We start from the raw sequence: 22,501 nt of genomic DNA, 5'->3' as shown, positions 1-22,501 counted from the left end.
GGATGTGCCCCTCAGGTTTTCCCTTTCTGAAGTATCCAAGGTTTCACAAGATGCTGGATCCATTTTCTAATACTGCGTCACTCCCAATCCCATGCCCCTGCCCTTAAATCCTCTGTGAATTCCTCGCTTTGTTTATTGGTTTGTTGGGGGCAGGGGTGATGCTGATAGCAAAGGCTGCACCCACCCATGTGGCAGTGTGATGAGGACAGCGCTTCCTCTGCCAGCCCGGCGGACGCCTCAGTGGGCACCTGTCTGTTCTCCCGCTTGATCAGAACTGGAGCGTGGGAATGCTGTTTCCCAATCACGTGCAACCACACCCGTGAAGCAGCTGCACTGCACCCTCCTCTAGATTTACGGCTCCGTCGGGCCTGGGCAGCTCTGCCTCCAAAGGCACAGTGCAGCTACGGGGAGGAAAAACGGCCCTTTCTCATCAGCTCCCTCCTGGGAAGCCGGTGTCCAGTGACCGCCCGTGCCCCCTTTAACCCACCTCCACCAACGTGACACAGAACAAGAAACAACTAAAAGGAAGGATTTTTCGAGGAAAAGGGTAACCAGCTACTGGGAGTACTGCGAGCTCATTATTTGTGATTGTTCAAAAGCACGGCTGACGTCTGAAGCCCCTCCTGGGCTCCGGCTAGTTGTGCCTCACTCAGAAGGGATGCTGCAGCCCCGCAGGTAGGCTTAATAGAAAGCCTTATTCCTTCCACCTTCCTTCCAAGTCCTTTCCAAACCATCACTTTTCACAGAGCACTGACCCCTGGGAACAGGCGGTGCCGTTCAGCTTCTTTAAAGGCAGAGCAGTGTGATCACGCCCCGCGCTGAGGAGACCCTCGGGTTCATGATGCTTCCCCAGCCGCCTCCATGACCCTTGGCTTCTCCTCCAGGTGGGTTGTAAGAAGCACCCCAGAGAACAGCGGTGGCCCCACACGGCATGCACGGCAGCAGGGAGGGGTTCACCCCCCAGCCAGGGCGGCGAGGTGAACAGCTCCCCAAAGGCCTTTCCAGTCCCCTCTGAGCTGTGCCGTCTGGCCCACAGCCACACCCGCGGACCAGCACAGCTGCCTCAGGGGACCTGGAGGGGACTGATTTGAGCCCCAGGAATCTCTGTCTTCAATTTTAGAAGGCAGGAACAGGCAAAAGTGAAATACAAGGGGTGTGGAAACAGCGCCGTCCTGTTTCTTTCTGTAGAGTTGTGGGGGGAGAGGTGGTAGACTGGAGCTTTTTACCTTAAAGCTTACCTTAACTGTTTATTTTCTAACAATAGCACTTACTTGTCTTTTATTTTAAAAGCCAACCAGTATCCTTTGATCTGAACCCAGAAACTGGTCCCTCAGGATAGAGTCCAGCTCTGAAGGAGGCCAAGGGGACCGCTTTTTTATAAGCTCAGCAGTCACAGGAAAGGCAGGATGATTTCATTCGGCTCCTGCCTCAGCCACCCAAGGATGTCCTCCCAGCCGTCACTGCCCATACTGGCGGCCCCACCCTGGCCCAAGGCCACAGCAGCCCCAAATCGTGGGGATTCCGTGAGCACTTGCTACTCGGCGTTGGACTGCCAAGGCCCACGGCTTGAGCAAGTCCATCATCATTTACTTGGCTCTACTGAAAGGTGTTGAGAAATAATAGTCAAAAGGAGACCAGAATTTTAATGATGCTTTCCATGAACAGTTCAAGTTGGTGAAGCATTAAAGGGATGTGATTACAATTTAAAACCAGTTACTTGCACGATTCAACAATCCCCTCGGCGTCGCACACAGTAGGTTTTAATGGCAAATGACTACAGCGTGGCCAGCGCTCCTGGGGGGCAGCCTGGAGCCCATCACGCTCAGAGCTCAGGGAAGGGGGCCACACCCCGTGACACGACGCAAAGACCTGAGAAGACAGCAGGACACCACCATGCACCCGCTTCTCCTTCCCGTGCTGCACCCCGGTCCCCAGGGCACAGGACAGGCTGCAGGCCGGGACTTCACCCCTGAGCCCTTCTGGGGCCACGTCAGCAACGGGGCACACGAGAGAAGGCAGGGCGTGGAGGAGGCCGGGGCGGGGTAAGTCTCTAAATGGACTGCGTACGCTAAACCAGCGAAGGCGAGGCTTGGCTTTAAGACAGAAATACGCTCCCGGCCCCAGGTACCGAGCTGCTGAGGAGCTTCCACCGGTGAGACACACCTTTAACACCTCACCAGGCCAGCACACTTGACGGGTTTCATTCTGTTACATTTATCAGCAGTACACACTGAGCAGAATACAGTGGATAAGCAAAGGTTTCTCCACCATGGAGAGAGATTTGTGTTGCCACAAACTGTTTCTATCACCCACCTGTGTGGGAGGAATTCTAAGAAAGTTTTCTGGTTCCAAGGAGCCACGTCACTTGGCGTGAGGCCCTGCCTCAGCAGCAGCTCTCTGAATGAGAAGCCACATCCATGCTAGAGACAACATGGCACAAGGGAAATCCCTGAAGAGCACAAAAAGATCAGCTTTCAAAGTCGGTGTGATAAGGCTACACAGTCAAATCTCTAAGAAGAAACAGGCACATTTACATCACTGGCGTTCAAGTGTACAGTTCAAGTGGATCCAATCACTTTTCCCAAAGAGCCTTCATGACAGCATCCAGACATCTCTGCAAAGTCAAGTCAAGCAATACAAACGCTACACCCATTTGCAGAGGAGACGTGTCCATCTCTGAGGCCAACGGTGCTGCCTGTCGGAAGACCACGTTCCCGACAAGGCAGCCCAGCCTGCTGCTAAGTTCCATTTGGTATAAGAAGAGCTTTTCCTCACCAACGTGAACACTACCCAAGTCTTTATCAGTTAAGTTATAAAGCTGCCCATCCAGAGAGACTAGTGTGAAAAGACCTCAGTGTAAAAGGTGACAGCTGTCTACCTCTACCTCCTAATAAACAAACGAGCCCAGAATCATAGGAGATAATTAGCAAGATCAAAGGAGACTCATGTTTCAGGTTCATTTAGACATGGTATTACTGTATTGATATGGCAGATCAAATCATGTCAAACTGCCATTTTTGTAGGCAAAAAAAAAAAAAAAAATCACAATTTAATATGGTTCAACCTAATTTAGCAACTATTTTAAATATGGGAGCCCTGGTGGCACAGTGGTTAAGAGCTCAGCTGCTAACCAAAAGGTCAGCAGTTTGAATCCACCAGCTACTGTCTGGAAACCCTATGGGGTAGTTTTACTCTGTCCTATAGAGTCTCTGAGTCGAATTTTAAATCTATGTTTCTCTCTTAATTATCTCCTAGGACCCTTTGTTGCTAAGTTCTTAGACCTGAACTCTGGTGACAGTGTAGACAAGCCCCATCCAGGAGCACTCTGGGCAATGACAGAAGTGTTCCAGACCTGCGCTGCCCATGCCAGATGTGCTGCTGAACACCTGAAATGTGGCTAGTGTGACCGAGGAACCTGAGTTTTTAAATTTAAGTAGCCACACGCGGCTAGCGGCTGTGTGGGACAGTGCAATTTTAGACTTCATTGCAATTTGCTCGTTGTCACCTGAAAGTGTTCATCTAGCAGCTGCGTTCTGCTCTGAGAAAGGTGTGGGATGTACCCAGCCAGCGGAAAGAGAGCCACATCTGCTCCTGCAGCTTCAGGCAGCTGAGCCAGGCAGAATGCCACCAGTGACACTAACCTTCGTTCGCATTCATACACTTATCTTGCCCGTTTCTTCCTTTTAGAAAAAACAGGATTACCAAAAAGTCTGGTTGGCTGGCTTAACATGAAATACATTCTGTCCCCCATAACAACCTGTAGAGGACTGAGGGGGAGAAAAATAATGACTGGGGCAAGAGACGGACATGAAAACGCTAAGCGGGCCTACGCCTACTTTGGAAATCCTCCTCTCTAAATAACTGGCAAGTAATTCCACCAGACCACCAAACCAAACCCACTGCCCTCAAGTCAAATGACTCAGAGCGACCCTGTAGGACAGAGTAGAACTGCCCCATAGGGTTTCCAGGGCTATAAATATTTATGGAAGCAGACTGCCACATCTTTCTCCCATGGAGCACCTGCTGGGTTCAAACTGCCGACTTTTCAGTTACCAGCCAAGTGCTTTAACCACTGTGCCACCAGGGCTCCAAAGTAATGCCACAACTACCCCAAAATCAAGAGAATGGCTTAGAACGCTGGCAGACACCACAGTGAGCTGCTTTAAATGGAATTCTGGTTCCAAATTTCAATTTGAGTTAAATCTAAATAGGCTTTGTACCTATTTTTCTTGAAAACACATTTTAAAACAAAGACTACTGAACTCAAGAATAGAAACTCTACTTATTCAAAGTGAGAATATTTTCAACTTGCTCTGCTCTCAAGATAGGCCAGTAAGAGTTGTTAAAACTCAAAGTAGCAAAGACTCAGTCTGCTTTTCTTCCAAGAAAGCAGGCCCTACAGTGACCACCTGAGGTGTAGGTGAGGTTAGCATCTCAACCTCGGATGGCTGAGCACGAAGTAAGACTCAAGTGGACGTGCAATTACTCCCAGTGCTACAACTAATGATTCAAAAGGGCAAAGAGACACTACAATCTTCTCTCACTGGATAACACTACCGTGTAGCTGAGTCACAGAATTTTTAAACACTAAATGAATCTGATCTACTGGACTTTTCTGTACTCTCATCCTATCTTCCCCCATTAAAACAACAACAACAACAAAGAATACCCCCAAACCAAAAACCCCAACAAACAGTAATTCTGGAATGTGCAGTACAGGTACAACTGAACCAAATTTATTTTGTTAGTGCTAAGGGACAGCAGCCTTGAGCGCCGCCGATGCAGCAGCTACCTGGTCTACTTAACGCTCCGCCCTCTCAGGTATCTGCTCGGGCAACAAGAGTCACTGCGAGCAGCCACTGTGAAATCTCGTGGGCCACAAATCATGTGCACACATGATCCTCTGATTTAGAGTCAACCTGATCTCCGTAACCGCTGTGACAGGGCAGCAGGCAGTTGTGTTGCTCTTCACAATCAGGAACATATATCTTGCTTTCTGTGTGTGAGAGTAACAAAAGCGTTGATGTAAATGTGCCTCAGAGTGAGAACTGAAAACATTAATATAAAAAAGTCAAATAGAACTAAGTTTTTGAAACTACATATAAAAATTGAATTATTACAACTAAAAGCAGCAAATCAAGATGTCTGCTGAGGTTTTCTGGTAGAACTAAAAAAAAAAAAATTAGTTGGTGCCCATGTTCAGTAAGTCACTACCGCCGACAAAACTACATCCGAAGTAGGAAATTGAAAAGTGCATAATGAAATTAAATCTCGGATCAAGTATTTATGGAAAATTGGAAATGTTTGTCCGGTATAGTTGATGAATAATGATTTAGAGGAGGTATTAAAGTTTATCGGATCCAGCTTTGGCCTGGCGTTCCACGTAAAAAAGGATGTAAGCCTTTGCCTTCAGCACGGTCTCTTCATCGGTCAGTGTCACAGTACTGTCATTGAAATGGAACCAGCGACCTTCATGAGTTGCAAATGCTGTGTAATGCCCAGAGCCGACCCTGTAAAGGAAAGGCAAAGGATTAAACAAAAACATAAAAAAAGACTGCAGAAATCAAAAAGGATCTGTGAAGCCATATAATTCGTCAGATACACAATAAAATTTAATAAGTACTATAATTAAAGAATAAATCCTAGAGACTCTTTTCAAGATGGGGCTGCTTGCATACAACCAAACACCTCCTGGGATTGGTTCCTTGGTTTGGAGGTTCAGGGTCCTGGTTTCCTGGGACACCCCAGTTAACTGGCCTAATAACACGTTTAGCGCTCTGTTCTATCTCCCAGTTGGCTGCATAGTACCTCAGGTCTCAAAAGCTTGCAAGCGGCCATTCAAGGTACAACAATTGGTGCCTATTCACCTAGAGCAACAGAGGAAGGAGGACAGTCAGGAATAGGAGGAGGATATGGAATGTGTGGCTAATTGCTTCCATGAGAACAACTGCCTCCTTTGTCATGAGACCAGAAGAACTGTATGGTGCTCAGCTACCATTACTGAACATTTTGATCAAAGATTCCATAGAAGAATCTTGATCAAAAGGGGGAAAATGCAGAACAGAATTTAAAATTCTGGACTCTAGACTTTCTGGAGCCATGGAGGGTGGATGAACCCCTGAAACCACTGCCCTGAGATAATCTTTAAACCTTAAACCAAAACTATCCCTTGAAGTCTTCTTAAAACCAAACAATAGGTTAGCTTAACTAGTAAAGAATGTCTGCCTTGAGCATTGTGCTCTTTTAAGATCTAGCTATATAGGATCAAACTGACAACAGCAACTGGAAAGATCAGATAGGAATCTCAGGGGGACAGTGAGTTTATGGAGGAGGAACAACTCAGAAAAGGAGGGTGTGGTGAAATGAGTTCCTTTATGTAGCCTTCTGCCTTGGTTCTTTGGAGAAAAACAGCTTGAAAGATTTTTCTCCTAAAATCTGAAGAAGTTACCTTCGTCCTAGTATTCTACTCCAGAGGGTTTGTTACTTTTGTCCAGGTTGACTGATATTTCCTGGGTAAGCTGTAAACAATTTGGTTTGATACTTTTTGTCTGGCCCTGGGCTGCAGCTTGCCCTGTGACTGGTTTGTACCTTTCAGGGACTGGTCAATGAACTATGCAAATGAACTGACTACAGACCATGCAAATGAAGTGTCTGTAGCCTACTATGTAAATGATGTGTCTGTGGCCCTGGTGGGAGGGCTATGCCTTGAAATTGATAAGGAGGACAAGCAGCTAACCCTACAGAAGTTTGAGATAGTAAGAAGCAGAAAGAAGAAAATGCAAGAGAAAAGAAGCAGAGAGAAAGGAGGCAAGGTACCTCCTAAAAGAGCTGTAACACAGGTCAAGGGCTGTAACACTGAAGACAGTGACAGGCGCAGAAGGGACTCAGCAGCAGAGTCGGTGGTGAAAGAAGGCAGGGCCAAAAGGAGCCTGTCCTGAGCAGGCCAAGAGAAGCCTGTCTCCTCGGGGGGTGAGAGGAGGCCTGCACAGCTGAGAGGAGCTGAGAGAGCTGTCCTGCACTGAGGGAGACTTTGCCTACATGTTTCCTGATCCTGATCCTCAGTTGTAGCCTGTTGATCCTGATCCCAAGTTGTATCCTGTTACTTCCTTAATAAACCACTTAACTGTAAGTATGGTCTGTGAGCTGTGTGTGGCCACTGCAATGGATTATCAAAGCCACAAGAGAAGTGCAGAGTGCCGTGGGAGGGACGGCTGGTGTCAGAATTGGTAAAACGGTTGGAGGGTGGAGGTATGTCTGACTTCCACCTCATGGAAATCAGCTTTGGCCTGATCCTGATCATTATCCCCTCTGAAGCTAGACAGGTTCTGATGATACTACCCTCACCATTTTACCAAGGGTGAGAATGGCTGCACAACTCAAAGACTACAATCAGGGTCACTGAACTGCGTATGCAGAAACTGGTGAACTGCTATATGTTCTGCTGTGTATATTCTCCACAACCACCAATAAAAAAAAAAGCGTGTGTGTGTGTTTGTGTGTATATAGATGTATATACATACATATGTGAAAAAACCAACAGTGGTACACAACTGCAGATCTCCACTGTGCTGGCCGCCAGGTAGTCCCAACCACAAGAAGCCTGCAGACGTACTCACCCGGAACCATGGTGCACCACCACAGCCGCGAGGTCGTAGAGACAGTTCTCTGGGCCACTGTTCTCAGGCTACAGAACAAGGGAGAAGGCGCCCCCCAGGACTGAGTTAGGAGCAGTAGTCAGTGAAGTCAGTGTCCCCTACCTCGATGACCTCTGCATGAAGGCTGAACTTTACGGAAGAACCATATTTTCACAGCGCTAACAAAGGCAATCACCTTACCTCTAACAAGTAGCACTTCATGTCTAGACCTCTCAGGGGGAACTCTACATATGTGTCGACTTTGTTTCTTAAATATGCTGTCCAGTGAAATCTTTTCAAATGTAAGCATAGCACCTGGGTGACAGAGATAAGGACAAAGATTATGAACACCTACTTTACCTTTCAATCAAAATTAACTACTGGATACTAATGTCTCTCAAACATATCTTAGGTTCCCTATTAGTTTCCTGGGAGCCCTGGTGGCACAGTGGTTAAGAGCTCGGCTGCCAACCAAAAGGTCAGCAGTTTGAATCCACCGGCTGCTCCTTGGAGACCCTATGGGGCAGTTCTACTCTGTCCTATAGGGTTGCTATGAGTCAGAATCGACTCGACGACAATGGCTTTGCTTTTTATTAGTTTCTTGATCCTTGATATTGCCTTCTTCCATGCATACCTTAAATATTCCCAAGGGTTTAGCTTTTACTGAAAACCCGAGAAGCCATCATAGAATACTTCACAGTCTAAAACTTATACAAAGCGTTTGTCTTCTCATCAGATACAAGCATTCTTCTCTTGAAACTGCATCGTAACACGAAATTCAACACTTACCTTGGGTAGTTTTTGAATCCAAAACTTTTTAGTGGACTTTTGTTTCTTTTTGCATTTGTGACACATATATAACTCCGTTTCATCAAGTTCTTCTAAGTCGGTAAAACTGCGAAGACAATCTAAAACAAAATCGATGTGGCAGCATTAAAACAGGATGTCTTCAATAGAGCCACTGTGCTGTAGAAAAAAGGCTGTCAACTTTGAAGTTGAATGATCTAGGTTCAAATCTTAGCTTTATTAGCTACATGTCCTTGGAAAAGTCAACCTTTCTCAGTTGCAACGTGGAAACAAAGATTAATAACTACTCTGAAGAATTACTGGGAGGAACAGAATTGTGCGTAAAACACCTGGCATCGTGCCTGACATGGGACGATCAACTGGTGACAGGTGGTATTATTATTGTTGTTATTTTTGCTATTATTGATGAAAGAATTAGACTGGATGGTTCCTATATAAATGGTTTCCTGATGAAATGGAAGTCCCAATAGCAGTTTTCTCTAAATATCTTAGAGTCTGGAGGAAAAAGCCCCAGTTCATAAAAAAGAAGTCAAATTTTGGTCTAACCTTTGCACAGGCATAATTTATGAAAAAAGTAAACACAGAGTACAGAAGGCTACGTTGTCAGCCATATCTTCTACTAAATCACCAATGAATCCTTTGTTCTAGACTCTCTACTCTTACCTGAATAAGCCACACCTACAATTTTCTTTTAAAGATTTAATTGTGTCATCTCAGGGCTGGTAAACTACAGTCCCCAAGCCAAATCCAGCCGGCAGCTGTGTCTGTAAATAAAGCCCTGGTGGAATACCACAGCGTCTGTGCCCGCTTTCACACGACAGCAGCAGAGGGGAGTAGTCGTGACAGAGACCTTGTGTACCATAAGCCTAAGATACGAAACAGCAAAAGGCTGCCAACTCCTGGTGCAACCAATCACATGTTCAGAAGTCTATATAAAATGTCTGTATTATTTTGCAGAGAATAACATCTATTCTGAGAATAATAATGTATTCTTCTGTCTAGAGAAAACGCTGAGTTCCCACGCACCCGCCACCCAGGTTGGGAAATGGATTCTCTCCAGCACCTGAGGAGCCTGGGCCTCTGTGAATGGCCTCCAGCCCCACCCGAGCTGGATGTGGACGACCTCCGTGGTCGCGTGCGGGAGCCCTGTTAGCTGATCCCTGTGTACCTCTTCTCAGTCGCAAGCCCCTCCCTCCCTCAGCAGGAGCCATTACCCCAACATGTTAATTACTCCTTTGCTTCTCTTTAGTTTGAAAAATTGAGTAGGAAGCACACACCCAGCTGTATGAGGAAAGGTGTACTCAGAGTTCCCAGGTCAATGTCAGCCTGGGCTTCCCTGAGTGGGTAAGTCAGCGGGTAAGGTCCAGCAGGGCCGAGGTGGGGGCCAGCTGCTAGACACCCAGCAGGGGGTCAAGGCCTTTGCTCACTAACCCCAACACCTGGAATGTGCATCCCACACCTGCTTCTCCAACTCAAATTCATTCTCACTCCTTTCTTCTAGCCTTTTCCAACCACCCAATTCACAGTGGCCCTTCTCCCTCCAACTTGGTCAACAGATACTGTGAACAGTACTGCCATCTTGCTACGTTATGTCAAGGAGGGTCACTACTAGACGTATGCTGTTTAGCACATTTCCTGAAGCAAGTCTCTCACACAAATTTGCAAACTTAGCATGATGCTGTCCTCAGGGGCCTCCCAAATTCCACGTCTCTAACTATAAAAGAGCACTGACTCATAACAGACTGGCTGGGGCTATGAATCCTTTCAGACTGATCACTGTGGTCTTGTGAGCTCTGAAGCTGCAATCATGGGAGCTTTCGTCAGCTAGGATTTGTTACGTCATGCAAGAAGCTGTGGCCTTCGGCGCTGGTGGTGGGGAAATTAGATAAGAGGGAAGAAAAATACAATGTTCCACATGTCAAATCAACATTTGCATGAAAGTTTCCCAGACAAATGAGAGGACAGCAGGAATGCTGACTCCGAGGTCCTCCTCCCCAGTCCCTCCACCCACTGACCAGCTGGCTGTAAGAGTCACCGGAAGCCTCTGCCCGGGTCACGCAGCACGGCCATGCAGAGACCACTAGGCAGAGGGGAAGACGCCACTCCCCACGTCCTCCCGGGCCACGCAGCACGGCCACGCAGAGACCACTAGGCAGAGCGGAAGACGCCACTCCCCACGTCCTCCCGGGTCATGCAGCACTGCCACGCAGAGACCACCGGGCAGCAGGGAAGCCTTTCTTTCTGCACTTCACCCGCACTGCATCACCTTCTGCAAGGGCCTCTCCCAAGCATGTGAAAGCATGTGTGTGTCATTTGGAGGGGATTACTAACAAGTTAGTAAGTGAGATTGTAAATCTCCTTCGGTAATTATATAGGACCTCAAATTTCTGCAATTTGATACCCTTAGAAGCACTGAGATTATTGAAAGAATGAACAGATGAACACTTCACGGAAACTCACTGCAGTTTTGCCATCAAAACATAAAATGCAGAACAACACGGGACGCTCTCCTGTCTCTTCTCCCTCTGGCGGGGCCTCTGCAGCTCCATGGCAGCCTCCCCAGGAGGAAGCGCAGGCCCCATGGGCTCCGCCTGAGCAGCACCGCAGCACCGGGCCACAGAGCCCAGCACCCAGCACCCAGCACCCGGCCGTCACCCCCGAGCTTTTCTGAAAACAGAAGTGCCTCTCTGTGCCCCCTTCCTGTGCTCGTTTTCTCTCCAACACGACATTTTCTTCCTTTGTATCTGTCTTCCTGCCTGCCTTCCAGAGGTGCTTAAACTTGCAGGGTGGCCACCCAGTGGTGCCACAGCCGATGGACGCATGGTGCGCATAGAGTTCTCTCCTTTTCATATGAGAAACCAGTGACATACTCTGATAAACCAGAAAGAAATGGAGACATGACCAGGCCCAGCAGATAATTCATAAACAAGCAATACAAGCTAAGTCTGCACTTTCAAACACTCAGTTTAAGAAATGGTTGCCCAACTGACAACACACTCTGTGTCCTCACACCTCCCTTGCTGCTGCCACGCGCCCGGGAGCCCGCACCCGCTGCCGCCACGGGCCCTGGAGCCCACACCTGCCTCCACGGGCCCGGAGCCCACACCTGCCTCCACGGGCCCGGAGCCCACACCCGCCACCACGGGCCCGGAGCCCACAGCAGCTGCTGCATCCCAGCCAAGGGGGAGGGTGTCCTCAGGACCACATCTTCGTCAGTAGATAACTGCCCCTCGGGAGTCTCTCATGGAAACCTACTGCCTATTTGTAACAGTTTCTATGGGTTAAAAAAATAACCAAAAAACAAACAAAGCCCCAACAAAACACAATGATTCTGAAGTTCCAACTGATGCATTATAAAACAACTTTTAAATCACTGTTTTTAAATATAAAAATCCTTAGCAACAGTTATTTCTACATTGTGGGCTTATACAACCCATTGCCATCGAGTCAATTCCGACTCATAGTGACCCTAAAGGACAGTGTAGAACTGCACCAGAGGGTTTCCAAGAGCCCCTGGTGGATTTGAACTGCTGACGTTTTGGTTAGCATCTGTAGCTCTTAACCACTGTGCCATCAGGGCTCCTTAGGGGATGTTTATTCTCTTCTTTGTACAATTTTCCCCAAATTCTACAATGAGTATGTATTTCTTTGTAATACAAAAAAAAAAAAAAAAAAACCCACTGCCATCAAGTTGAGTCTGACTCCTAGTGACCCTACAGGACAGGGTAGAACTGCCCCATTAGGTTTCCAAGGCTATAAATCTTTACGGAAGACTTAGACATCTTTCTCTCTCAGAGCAGGTGGTAGGTTCGAACTACCGACTTTTTGGTTAGCAGCCGAGCACTTAACCCACTGTGCCACCAGGGCTCCTTCTTTGTAATAAGGAAACCCATTCTGAAACATATACACACAAACACATTTTTTTAAAGAGGAAGACTGCTTAGATACAGCATATCCTCGACATTCGCGGATTTAACGATTGCCCTGGGGTGCAACAGTTAAGCCCTCAGCTGCTAACAGAAAAGTTGGCGGTTCGAACCCACCACCTGCTCCGAGGGAGAAAGACGTGGCAGTCTGCTCCGTTAAGACTTACAGCCTTGGAAACTCTGTGGGGCAACTCCACTCCGTCCTACAGGGTTGCTGTGAGTTGGAATCAACTTGTAGGCAGCGGGTCTGGTTTTTTGGTTTGACTATTTGAAAAGCCTGAATGACCTTGAAATGTACTACAATTTAATATTTTGCAGCAGCATGAAGATAAATTTCGCCTCAAAGCTCACATGTGGCCGTGAATCATGTGGCCAGTGAACAGGACTAGCTACCCAGCACTCACATCTCAGTGGACCTTTGTTGTTCTCCACTTACCTTTGCATTTCTCATTAGGGATCTGAGGACGCTGCTTAAATTTTTCATTTGTATTTTACTGCATTTCATGAGGGAAAACATATATATGTCATGGTGGTTTTCGAAACTCTTCAGATTCTCGAGGGTTTCATGGCACATGCTGCCCAACATCCGTCCTCACGGTATGTAAACTGCTGCAATAGCAGCCCGACGCAGGGCCGGGAGTCAGACCGTTTGCGGATGTTATTAGATCGTTTTTATGGATTATGTACATTTAATTTTAAAAAGTATGCGTAAGTTAATATATGTTTTGTTTTACTCCCCCAAAATCAATCTGCTGCCGACGAGTCAATTCCAACTCATAGCAACCCCACAGAACAGAGGAGAACTGCCCTGTAGGGTTTCCAAGGAGTGGCTGGTGGATTCTGAACTGCCTACCTTTTGGTTAGCAGCTTAACCACCGCACCACCAGGGCTTCATCCCCAAAACAAGTATTATATAATTATAAAGGTGACACACAATAGATTAAAAAAAAAAAAAAAAAGGAATTCAAACAACATAAACGTGTGTGGAAAAATAAGTCACATCCATCTCCTCCTGAAACTTACCTACCCCCTAATCACTGTTAAATTAACAGCATGGAACTTACATGGAGTCATTGTACATATATACTTCCATGTACATATTAAAAAAACCAAGGAGAGTTTTTTAAATCTACAATTATGTAATAGCTTTGTTTCTCTGGCCACAGCTACCGATCAACTTTTTCTTGCTTGCTTGCTACATAAACCCGTTGCTGTCAAGTCAATTCCGATGCATAGCGACCCTATAGGACAGAGTAGAGTTGCCCCACAGGGTTTCCAAGGCTGTAATCTTTACGGAAGCAGACTGCCACATCTTTCTCCCCAGGAGAGGCTGGTGGGTTCAAACTGCCCATCTTTCAGTTAGCAGCTGAGTGCTTAATCACTGTGCCACTTGCTACACAGTACAATTTATTAAACCAATGCCCTACTGGTGAGCACTTAGGTTGTTTTTGATTTTTTGCAATGACAAGAAAGTGCTTTCACGGACATCTTTATACATCTACTATTATGCATGTTTACAAGTGAAATTACTGTGTTCAGGGAACTGACATTAAAAATGTTGATCACTACCCTCACGAAACAAAACTGTACCGCCCAACAGTCCAACACCAAGAGACAGAGTACCTACTTCCCAAACCATCACTAACAGTGGGTAATGTGTGTCTTTATCATTTTCACAAATCTCATTGTACTTACATTTTCTTGACGATAAGTGAGGCTTACTACTTTTTTCATGTGTGAAACTGACCAGCTGCCCCTCTTTCTCTTCCTCATCTCTCGTACTTTGCCCAAGGGCTCTTTTTCATCTGTTACAAATATTTGTTTCAAGCTTATCTCCCTTCCACGTTGTTTACGGTGGCTTTCGGCAATATGCAGTTAAACTTACAGATTTCTCCCTTTAGAGGTTCTGGCCTTGGTGATACCCAGTGCAACCTCTGAGAGCCGGAACTTGACGGGACTGCCTTGTTTTTCCGGGTCTCGCAAGTTTCCGCCTTTGACAGGGTGCAGTCTCACCACTTCTCTATCATTTCAGTGGAAAATTCCTTCTCTGACAGGTTTCCACCTTACACAGGTACCAGCCTTCGCAGATTTTACTGTATTTAGAAAGATCTCCCCTACACCAAGATTGTAAAATTGTTCCCCTATAGTGCCCTCATGGTTTTATTTTTCATAAAACCTCATGAACCTTCTTGAATTAATTTGGGAAATGATACGAGGTAGGAATGAAATTATTGTTTTCCCAAATCTTCATGTACAAAGATACCATTTATTGACTAATTTTTAATCTTCCCCACTCATTTGAAATTTTATATTTGTCCTATAATAAATCCCCATATTCATATTTTTGTACCAGCACATGCTATTTTGGTACTTCTAGATCATTTCCTACCCTACCCCACTCTACCCTGCCCCCTTATCTTCATTTTAAAAACGTTGTTAGCTCCTCTTAAGAATTTCTGCTTCCAGAGGAACTTTGGATCCAATCAGAAAAAAGTTAGAGAATAATCTGGGGGAGAACGGACATTTCTATCATATTGGATCTACCCATCCAAAAATATGACAAGGCTCTGTTTATTTAGGCTTTTATCTGCCCTCTGGATAAAGTTCTATAATCTTCTTCATCTAAATTTATTCTTAAGTATGTTTGAGTTTTACTGTAAACAGGATCTTCTGCGACATATAAAAAAGCAGTTGGTTTTTTGTCTATTTACTTTCTATACAGTCACCTTACTAAGCTTTTTAGCTCGATGTGTAAAACCTATTTATCAAAGTAGTACCTGTGCTTGCTTTCAAAAACAGAAAACCTGAGGGCCCCTAGAAAAGCAGGTCCCTGCACAGCCTGCTCGACAGCGGCAGCTACTGTCACACACGCTCTCATGACTGTCCAACTGATTCTCTGGAAGTGTTCTAGAAATGTAGTCAATTTGTCTGCAAACGTTCATCAGTAGATCTTTCTTCTCCATTATTGACTCGAATTTCTTCTTCTCGTGCCTTGCCTTGGCCCTCTAGGAAGAGGGTTGGGTGACACTGTCAGTAGCAGCCTCCTGGCCGATTCCTGACTTTAATGGCAACTGTTACTGCTTCACCATTAACTGTGGTGACCACTGACAGCGTCTGATGCACAACCCTTGGAAATCAACATTTCTATTCCTAGTTTTCTGAGCGTTTTCTTCTTCTTTTAATCAGTAATGGTTATGGAATTTTATCAAAACCTATTTAACCCAATACCTTATATTTTCTAATATTAAACCATCCTTGCATTACTGGAATAAATCCTACTTGATCTCGGTGTGACACTGTTTTAGTATGGTATGTTATGGGATTCTCCTTGTTAATATTTTATTCAGGGTTTTTTTGATCTATAATACTAGTGAAATTGAGCTCTATTTTCTTTTTTTTGATGCTATCTCTGTCAGGCTTTAGAACTGGGTTGTTTTAGCCTCTCATAATATGCATTCTTTTAGTTAAAGAACTTTAATCCCCACGGGTCTTTCTCATCAACACCTTTCCTTTTTAAACCAAGCTTAACAATTCAAGATCCAAAAAGCACGCATTTCTTGTGTAAACTGAGACCTCCCAGGCAATCATACATCTCCATTTCCAGGTCATAAAGAAATGGGTATAACTCAACTAAAATTCAACACACTGTGGGTGTCCAAGAAATGCCTTTAATTGGTAACTTGAGGGAAAGATGTGGCAGTCTGCTTCTGGAAAGCTCACAGCCTTGGAAACCCTGGTAGGGCAGTTCCACTTGGTCCTATAATAAGGTCAGAACTGACTTGGCGGCAGTGGGTTTAATTGATAATAGTGGTAAACAAAAAGAGAATGTGGATATCAGGGACTGTGGGAAGGGAGAGTGGGGGGTGATTACCGAAAGGGCACCGAGTTTGTTTGGGGTGATGGAAAACTTTTAGAAACACACAGTAGTGATGATCGTACAACATGTGAATGTAATTAATGTTGCTGAATCGCACACTTAAAAATGGCTAAAACGGCAAGCTTTTTGTTATATATATTTTACCACAATAAATCTTGTTTAAAAAAGACCAAAAATGAGGAATTATCAGACCCTATCATTTACTTTTTTAAGCTGACATTAAGCTATTTAACAAAATAAAAATCAGGTCTGAGAATTCAAAGGAAAGCCAGCTGAGAACACAGAAAACATGCTTCCAGCCAAACCCTAAACCCCTCAGGAGGGTCTGGGCCCCCTGAAGCTAACAACAATCCCATCAGATTTTAACGAGTCTGCCAAGAAAAATACTACCTTGGATGTGAGGCAACTGCCTCTGCCTAGCTCATGTTCTTGTTTGTAGTACCCATCAACCAGGCAACTTGTGCCATACACGCCCCTCCTGGATGGTCTCAAGGAAAGGGAAGTCTGCTCAGTATTGCAGTATTCTGGGACAGGTAGTAACTGCAGTGCTATGGAAGACTCAAGAACTGCATGCACCAGCAATCGGGGTGGGGGACACAGTACAGAAGGCGAGAAGGAAAGAAGCCTGAACAACCCAGTGTCTGTGTCATCCAACCAGAGACCATCTGATCTACCGAGTATTGTTAAACATTTAAGAAACATTATTCAACTATATATATTCATGTGTTCATATCGAAGAATGGTATTTTATATTTCACTAATGTCAATACTATTACAATTCTTGAAGAATTTATAAAAATGAAGGCATAATCCAATTTAAATTATATACTTTGAGGCTAATTCCTTTAATAATTTAATTTTCCTTGATTTCCTATCTAAATAATCAAATAATATTTGTCTTATGATTAAATTAGCATGTATTCACAGGCCCTAGACACAAGGAGGTAATGACCTGACATTTGATATCAAGCATATTATGATATTAATCTCAAATAGGCCAAAAAGGTTTTGGAGAAACATTCTGTAGCTGTATATTTTGTGGGGAAGTGGAGCGAACAGGGCTTCCTTAAATTCCTTCTGTATTTCTGTTCAAAGAAGGCATTCAACACTGGTTGGGTAGGAAGGGGAAGAACTGACAGCATCCACAAAATGTTTCCACATACAGAGTTGCTTTGCTCTTATTTCTTCCAGTCATCCAGTGTGTCTTTGACAGTCATTCCCTGAGAGATTTCCAAAACCACCAGCAACAGTGCCACAGGTGAGAACTTCGCTGCTCAGCTTTTAACAAGCAGACGCCCCACAGTGACTACAACACCTGTGACACAGAGACACCTGTGTCTCCCCCAAAAGAAAGTTGTATTTCTACTCGTATAATCTGACTCTAGAGCAACACGGACCAACAGACCTTTCTGAAATAACAGAAATGTTCTGTATCTGCAATGTCCAATACAGTAGCCACCAGCCACAAGTGGCTACTGAGCACTTGAAATGTGGTTACTGCAACAGAGGAACTGAGCTGCTTGTTTTATTCTAATTAATTAAAATGTCAATAGCTACATGTGACTCGTGGTAACCTACTGGACAGTGCAGTTCTAGACCAACAGAATCTTTTGTTTTTCTTTTTCTTTTAAAGAGACTACATTCACATATGTATGTATAGCATTTTTTATTTCAATTCCACCAAACCCAAACCCAGATTTCACTTATCATTTTATCCATCATGACAATACCCTAAAAAAGCTGAGAACGAGAACAGCATTACTTTCGGTGAACATACAATGCAGAATAGAAATTGTATTTACCATCAGTGTAGAGTTACTTCATGACAGAAAACAGATTAAGTTCTCTTTCTTTTCTATCCCAGTTTCTCCAGTTTCTTCTTTTTATGACTAACAAGAATAATTAGTAATTGTAATGGTGACCCATCTGTACAGTTATGGTCAGGAGTAACATTTTAAATAAGGTCTTCTGCCTTGACTAAGTCATTAATACGCACCAAGGGGAAAAAATGTTCAAAATCTCCCAAAGTAAATATGAATTTTAATAGTTTCGCAATTTAATAACAAGGCTTCAGCCTTAACCAACAGTTTCCTGTGTTATCAGTAACAGAGTTCCCAAACTATTATTCATACAGAATAAATAACACCATAATTTATAAAACTTTGCTGACTGTTCTTTCCTTCTGTGGATTTTAAAGGGGTGCTTGAATAAATTCTGCTTTATTGGATCAGAAAATTTTTTGCTGCAGACTTTTAATTTTATATCAAGAATTTTTTAAAAAGGAGGAAATGGTGAGGAGTATTTTATGCTTGACCTAATTATCTTGAGGCATTCTTATTAAATGGAGTTTTTTAAAGTAGGAAAAGAAATTCAGGCTAGACTTGCTAAGTTACAGCCCAGATTCACTAAGGATCTTAACCACATAGTACATGCTAGGAGGAACTTACAAACGTATTCAGCTATTTAAGGGGGGAAATAAAACTCTAGAACATGAAAGTGTCTTTACCTCGTAGTGAACAAACTGGTCCATTTTCTTGATTCTTAGAGCGTTTATTTCTGAACTGACTTGGAATATCTAATGAAAGATCTTAAAAGAAGATAGAAAAACAGCTGTTAAAAAGCGTATAACTGTACTCAGTAAAAAATAACTTCAAATACAGATGTATTTCTAAAGATTTATCTCTTTGCTGTCTAATTTTTAAAAGGAAACATTAAAATTATTGTTTTAATAAAATACCATATATCCACATGCCAAATATATCTTACCTAGGAATGGGTCAAACTTTCTAGATTCTGTCCCACATATGAGACAGTTAACCTCATTTTGGAGAATGCCTCCAAATATAGCTGTGACAACAGTAGATGCTCCATTTCTAAAGAAAACAATCACATAGGAAAACATCTCAGTAAAAACCATTCTCTTTGACATTTGAAATACTAAAATAAATATTTGCAAAAGCCCCTGTAGGTGACTCCTTTGGGGGAATATGTGTATCACTTTTATTTATTTAAATTACAAAATAATACAAAGAAATTAGAAGACCAAACTCCTCTTCCAATCTCATTACATTTTCCAGAAGGAACTAACACCAATGTGGCACCACCCTTCAGGCCTTTGCTTTGTACGAATTAGCATATCATGTACATGCCTATACTCCGGGCAAGATGACCCCCACCCCCACCCCTACACACACACAGAAATATAACCACTCTTCACTTATTGACACAGTTAGGTTCCAAAGACCAGGTTGTTCTGTGAAAATTGGCATTATGCAAAAATGGAAGATGACCACATCACATCACAAATGGAGGATGACTACATCATTATGTAACTGTCAACCACCGAGAATCATGGTCCAGCCAAGTTGACACATAACCTTAACCAACACAGCCAGCGTTACTCTTGCCTCGCACCTCAGCGTTCTTTACTACCAGATGTAAGTCGTTAATGTGCAAAATAATCAGATAGTAGATTTTTTACTATTGTTGTAAATGCAAAATGTTGGCTAATGAGATAGTTGGTAAGTGAGGAGTAGGTGTATATCCCTCAGAAAACAGGGAACTGCCTTGTTTGTGAATCTTTGCAAGGCCTCTCTACTACTTTACTTTGAACCTCTGCAATCAGAGATCATTTTAGATATTTTTAGACAGGCGTCTGTCAGATTTGGGGTAAAGGAGGTAAAGAAATTTAATACAGATCCAGTAATTTTATTTCTGGAGGTATGACTTTATAATTGAAAGTGCTGAATGTTACTATAAACAAGCCTTTTTCAGAAGCTCACTTAAAAAAAATAGCATTAAGTACCGTATTTTTACACAAATAATGTGGCTTCTACATTTGTTCGCCGGTCTTGCCCTCCCCCCATTAAGTATTTTCGTAAGTGTGCTATGCTAGTTTTTTTCTACAGCAACTCTTGGAAGAGGATTGGCATGGCGGCACCTGTGGGGGTATCTCAAGGGAGGGGAGGGCGCAGCTGGTAAACAAATGCAGAAGGTGTGTATTATCTGCATAAAAAATATGGTAATTTCCTTCTGAGATCAAGAACAGTGGAAAAACCACCGTTCTAATGTTACTTAACCTTTCCATGCCTCAGCTTCATTCCTGTAAAGTAGGAATTAGAGGAAGAGTATCTGCCTCAGAGGCCTGGTGTGTAGATAAAATGAGTTATACATGCAAAGTGCTCTCAGAGGAGTGCTGAGCAAATAGAAACCACTTCAAGTGTGTGCACTGCCTTACTAGCATAAAGTCAAATCATACCTGCTTCTTGCTTTTATTTTTGTTTCCTACAGTGTGTATCTTGAACATGCACTGCAATCTTTCTGACAGCTGCACAGCACACCACAGTATGTACAGACAGTGGACAGAAGAACAAGCGAGAAAGCGTACAACAGCGCGAGTGTCAGCGAACGCTCGCTTAGATAGCACTTCCTACATGTCAGGCTCCATTCATCACATCTATTAATCCTCACAACTCCATGAGGTAGATACTATTAGCCCCATTTTACAGACAAGGAAGCTGAGGCTCAAAAGGTAAGTAACTTAGCATAGGTCACTCAGGTGGTCTGGCCTGAGCATCTGTGCTTCTGACACTATACTCTTTCTCTTACAAGATTTAACCACTAAGCCAGTGGATAGTGAGAATGTTTTTGCTAACACTAATAGTGCGACGATGAACAGCCGCGTCTTCGTACAGTGATGCAGTCCTCTGAGTCAGTAAATGCCCCGTTTTGCTAACAGCACTTGCAGTGGTTTCTGTCGCTGGCAATCAATGAACCATGCTTTCTCAGCTGCTCTAAATTAACCCTACTGCATAGACGAGGCAGGCTAACCCTAACCGAGCAATTCCATTATTCTAAAAGCGGCCTCCTTTCTAGGAAACAGCTTCCTTTCTTTCCTGGCAAAAGAAATATATTGCAGATTTAAAAAAAAAAAAAAAAAAAAAAGACTTTTGATAAGACATACAGGCCTTGGTAAATAAAAACAGATGATACATTGGGAACTGTAGGACATAAAGGCCCTTTCAGTCCTAGGCTGAATATCTGTGTCGTGAACAAAAGACATGCCAGAAAATACCAACTGAAACTGAACATCATGCTGATGTTGTAGTTTATTAAGGTGGAAATGGCTTTTATTAAAAAGCAATACATCTAAACTCAATTTAGCTCTTCCTTCGTAACTCCTCTGAGAAGATGCCCACAATTTAGAGCCGATCGGTGTGGTGGTAATTTTAGCTGCACCATGACTTAAACAAGGTTTGTGAATAAATTCTGAAGTTGCTGCCCACTTACTGTAAGTGCACACTCAGTGTGTTTCAGTATTGACTGCCTGGATGGGTCCTTACACTGCTAAACCAGTTGCCCTCAGGTTGACACCAACTCATGGCAACCCCACGTGTGTCCAAGTAGAACTGTGCTCCACGGGGTTTTCAATGGCTGATTTTTCAGAAGCAGATCGCCAGGCCTTTCTTCTGTGGCACCTCTGGGTGGACTCAAACCTCCAACCTTTTGGTTAGCAGCCAAGCACGTTAACCGTTAGCACTACCCAGTAACTCCCTTATGCTGCCAGAGTCCTTTATAGTGGCACTGATGATTTTCTATGTACTAAAAAGAAGAGATTTGCCAGTTACTTCTACCATACTACCACCACCACCACCTCACCTTCAGGAGGGTTGGCTGTGTTTGTACGAATGAATACAAATGTTGCACAGATGACATTTTCCTAATTTTAGTGACTATGATCCTTACATCCTGAAATGCCTCCTCCAATGACTTCAAGGAAATATAAGGGATTCTGAACTTAGTATATTTGGTGATAAACTTTTTCACTTCTAACTCATTAACAGAATTTGCAATTACCATTCTTTAAAACATCATGAAATGGTAAGAATTAATACTGAAAACTCATTAGGTACTAAAATAGCATGCTATGAGTACTACAGGAGCTCTGGTGGTATGGTAGTTAAAGTGTTCGGCTGCTAACCAAATGGTTGGCAGTTTGAATCTACCAGCCGCTCCGCAGGAGAAACGTGGCAATCTGCTTCCGTAAAGATTACAGCCTTGGAAACCCTATGGGGCAGTTCTACTCTGCTATAGGGTCTCTATGAGTCAGAATTGACTTGACAGCAGTGGTATGAGTATTCCACAGTGGACAGCAGTGGTATGTATGAGTATTCCACAGTTCATGGCAGTGGTATTATGAGTATTCCACAGTGGACGGCAGTGGTATGTATGAGTATTCCACAGTGGACGGCAGTGGT

General features: G+C 43.9%; 1 protein-coding gene across 3 annotated transcripts in view; it reads right to left on the bottom strand.

Annotated features, from left to right (window-relative positions):
• Positions 1 to 3,432: 3,432 nt before the first annotated feature.
• The window catches only part of USP3 (ubiquitin specific peptidase 3), an 89,450-nt gene continuing 70,381 nt past the window's right edge, over positions 3,433 to 22,501 (bottom strand). For all 3 annotated transcript variants that reach the window (XM_004374644.2, XM_023729705.1, XM_023729704.1), the window contains 6 exons: positions 19,011 to 19,117; positions 18,751 to 18,831; positions 8,424 to 8,542; positions 7,836 to 7,949; positions 7,617 to 7,684; positions 3,433 to 5,510 (listed from right to left, as the gene is read on the bottom strand). In XM_004374644.2, the coding sequence (XP_004374701.1) occupies positions 5,345 to 5,510; positions 7,617 to 7,684; positions 7,836 to 7,949; positions 8,424 to 8,542; positions 18,751 to 18,831; positions 19,011 to 19,117 (655 nt within the window). In that variant the 3' untranslated portion in view covers positions 3,433 to 5,344. The remainder of the gene's footprint in view (positions 5,511 to 7,616; positions 7,685 to 7,835; positions 7,950 to 8,423; positions 8,543 to 18,750; positions 18,832 to 19,010; positions 19,118 to 22,501) is intronic.

The sequence above is a fragment of the Trichechus manatus genome, unplaced genomic scaffold, assembly GCF_000243295.1.
Source record: "Trichechus manatus latirostris isolate Lorelei unplaced genomic scaffold, TriManLat1.0 scaffold00030, whole genome shotgun sequence".
Taxonomy (NCBI): Eukaryota; Metazoa; Chordata; class Mammalia; order Sirenia; family Trichechidae; genus Trichechus; species Trichechus manatus.
The sequence above is the reverse complement of the archived record's forward strand: the minus strand, read 5'-3'. Positions and strand labels throughout refer to the sequence as shown.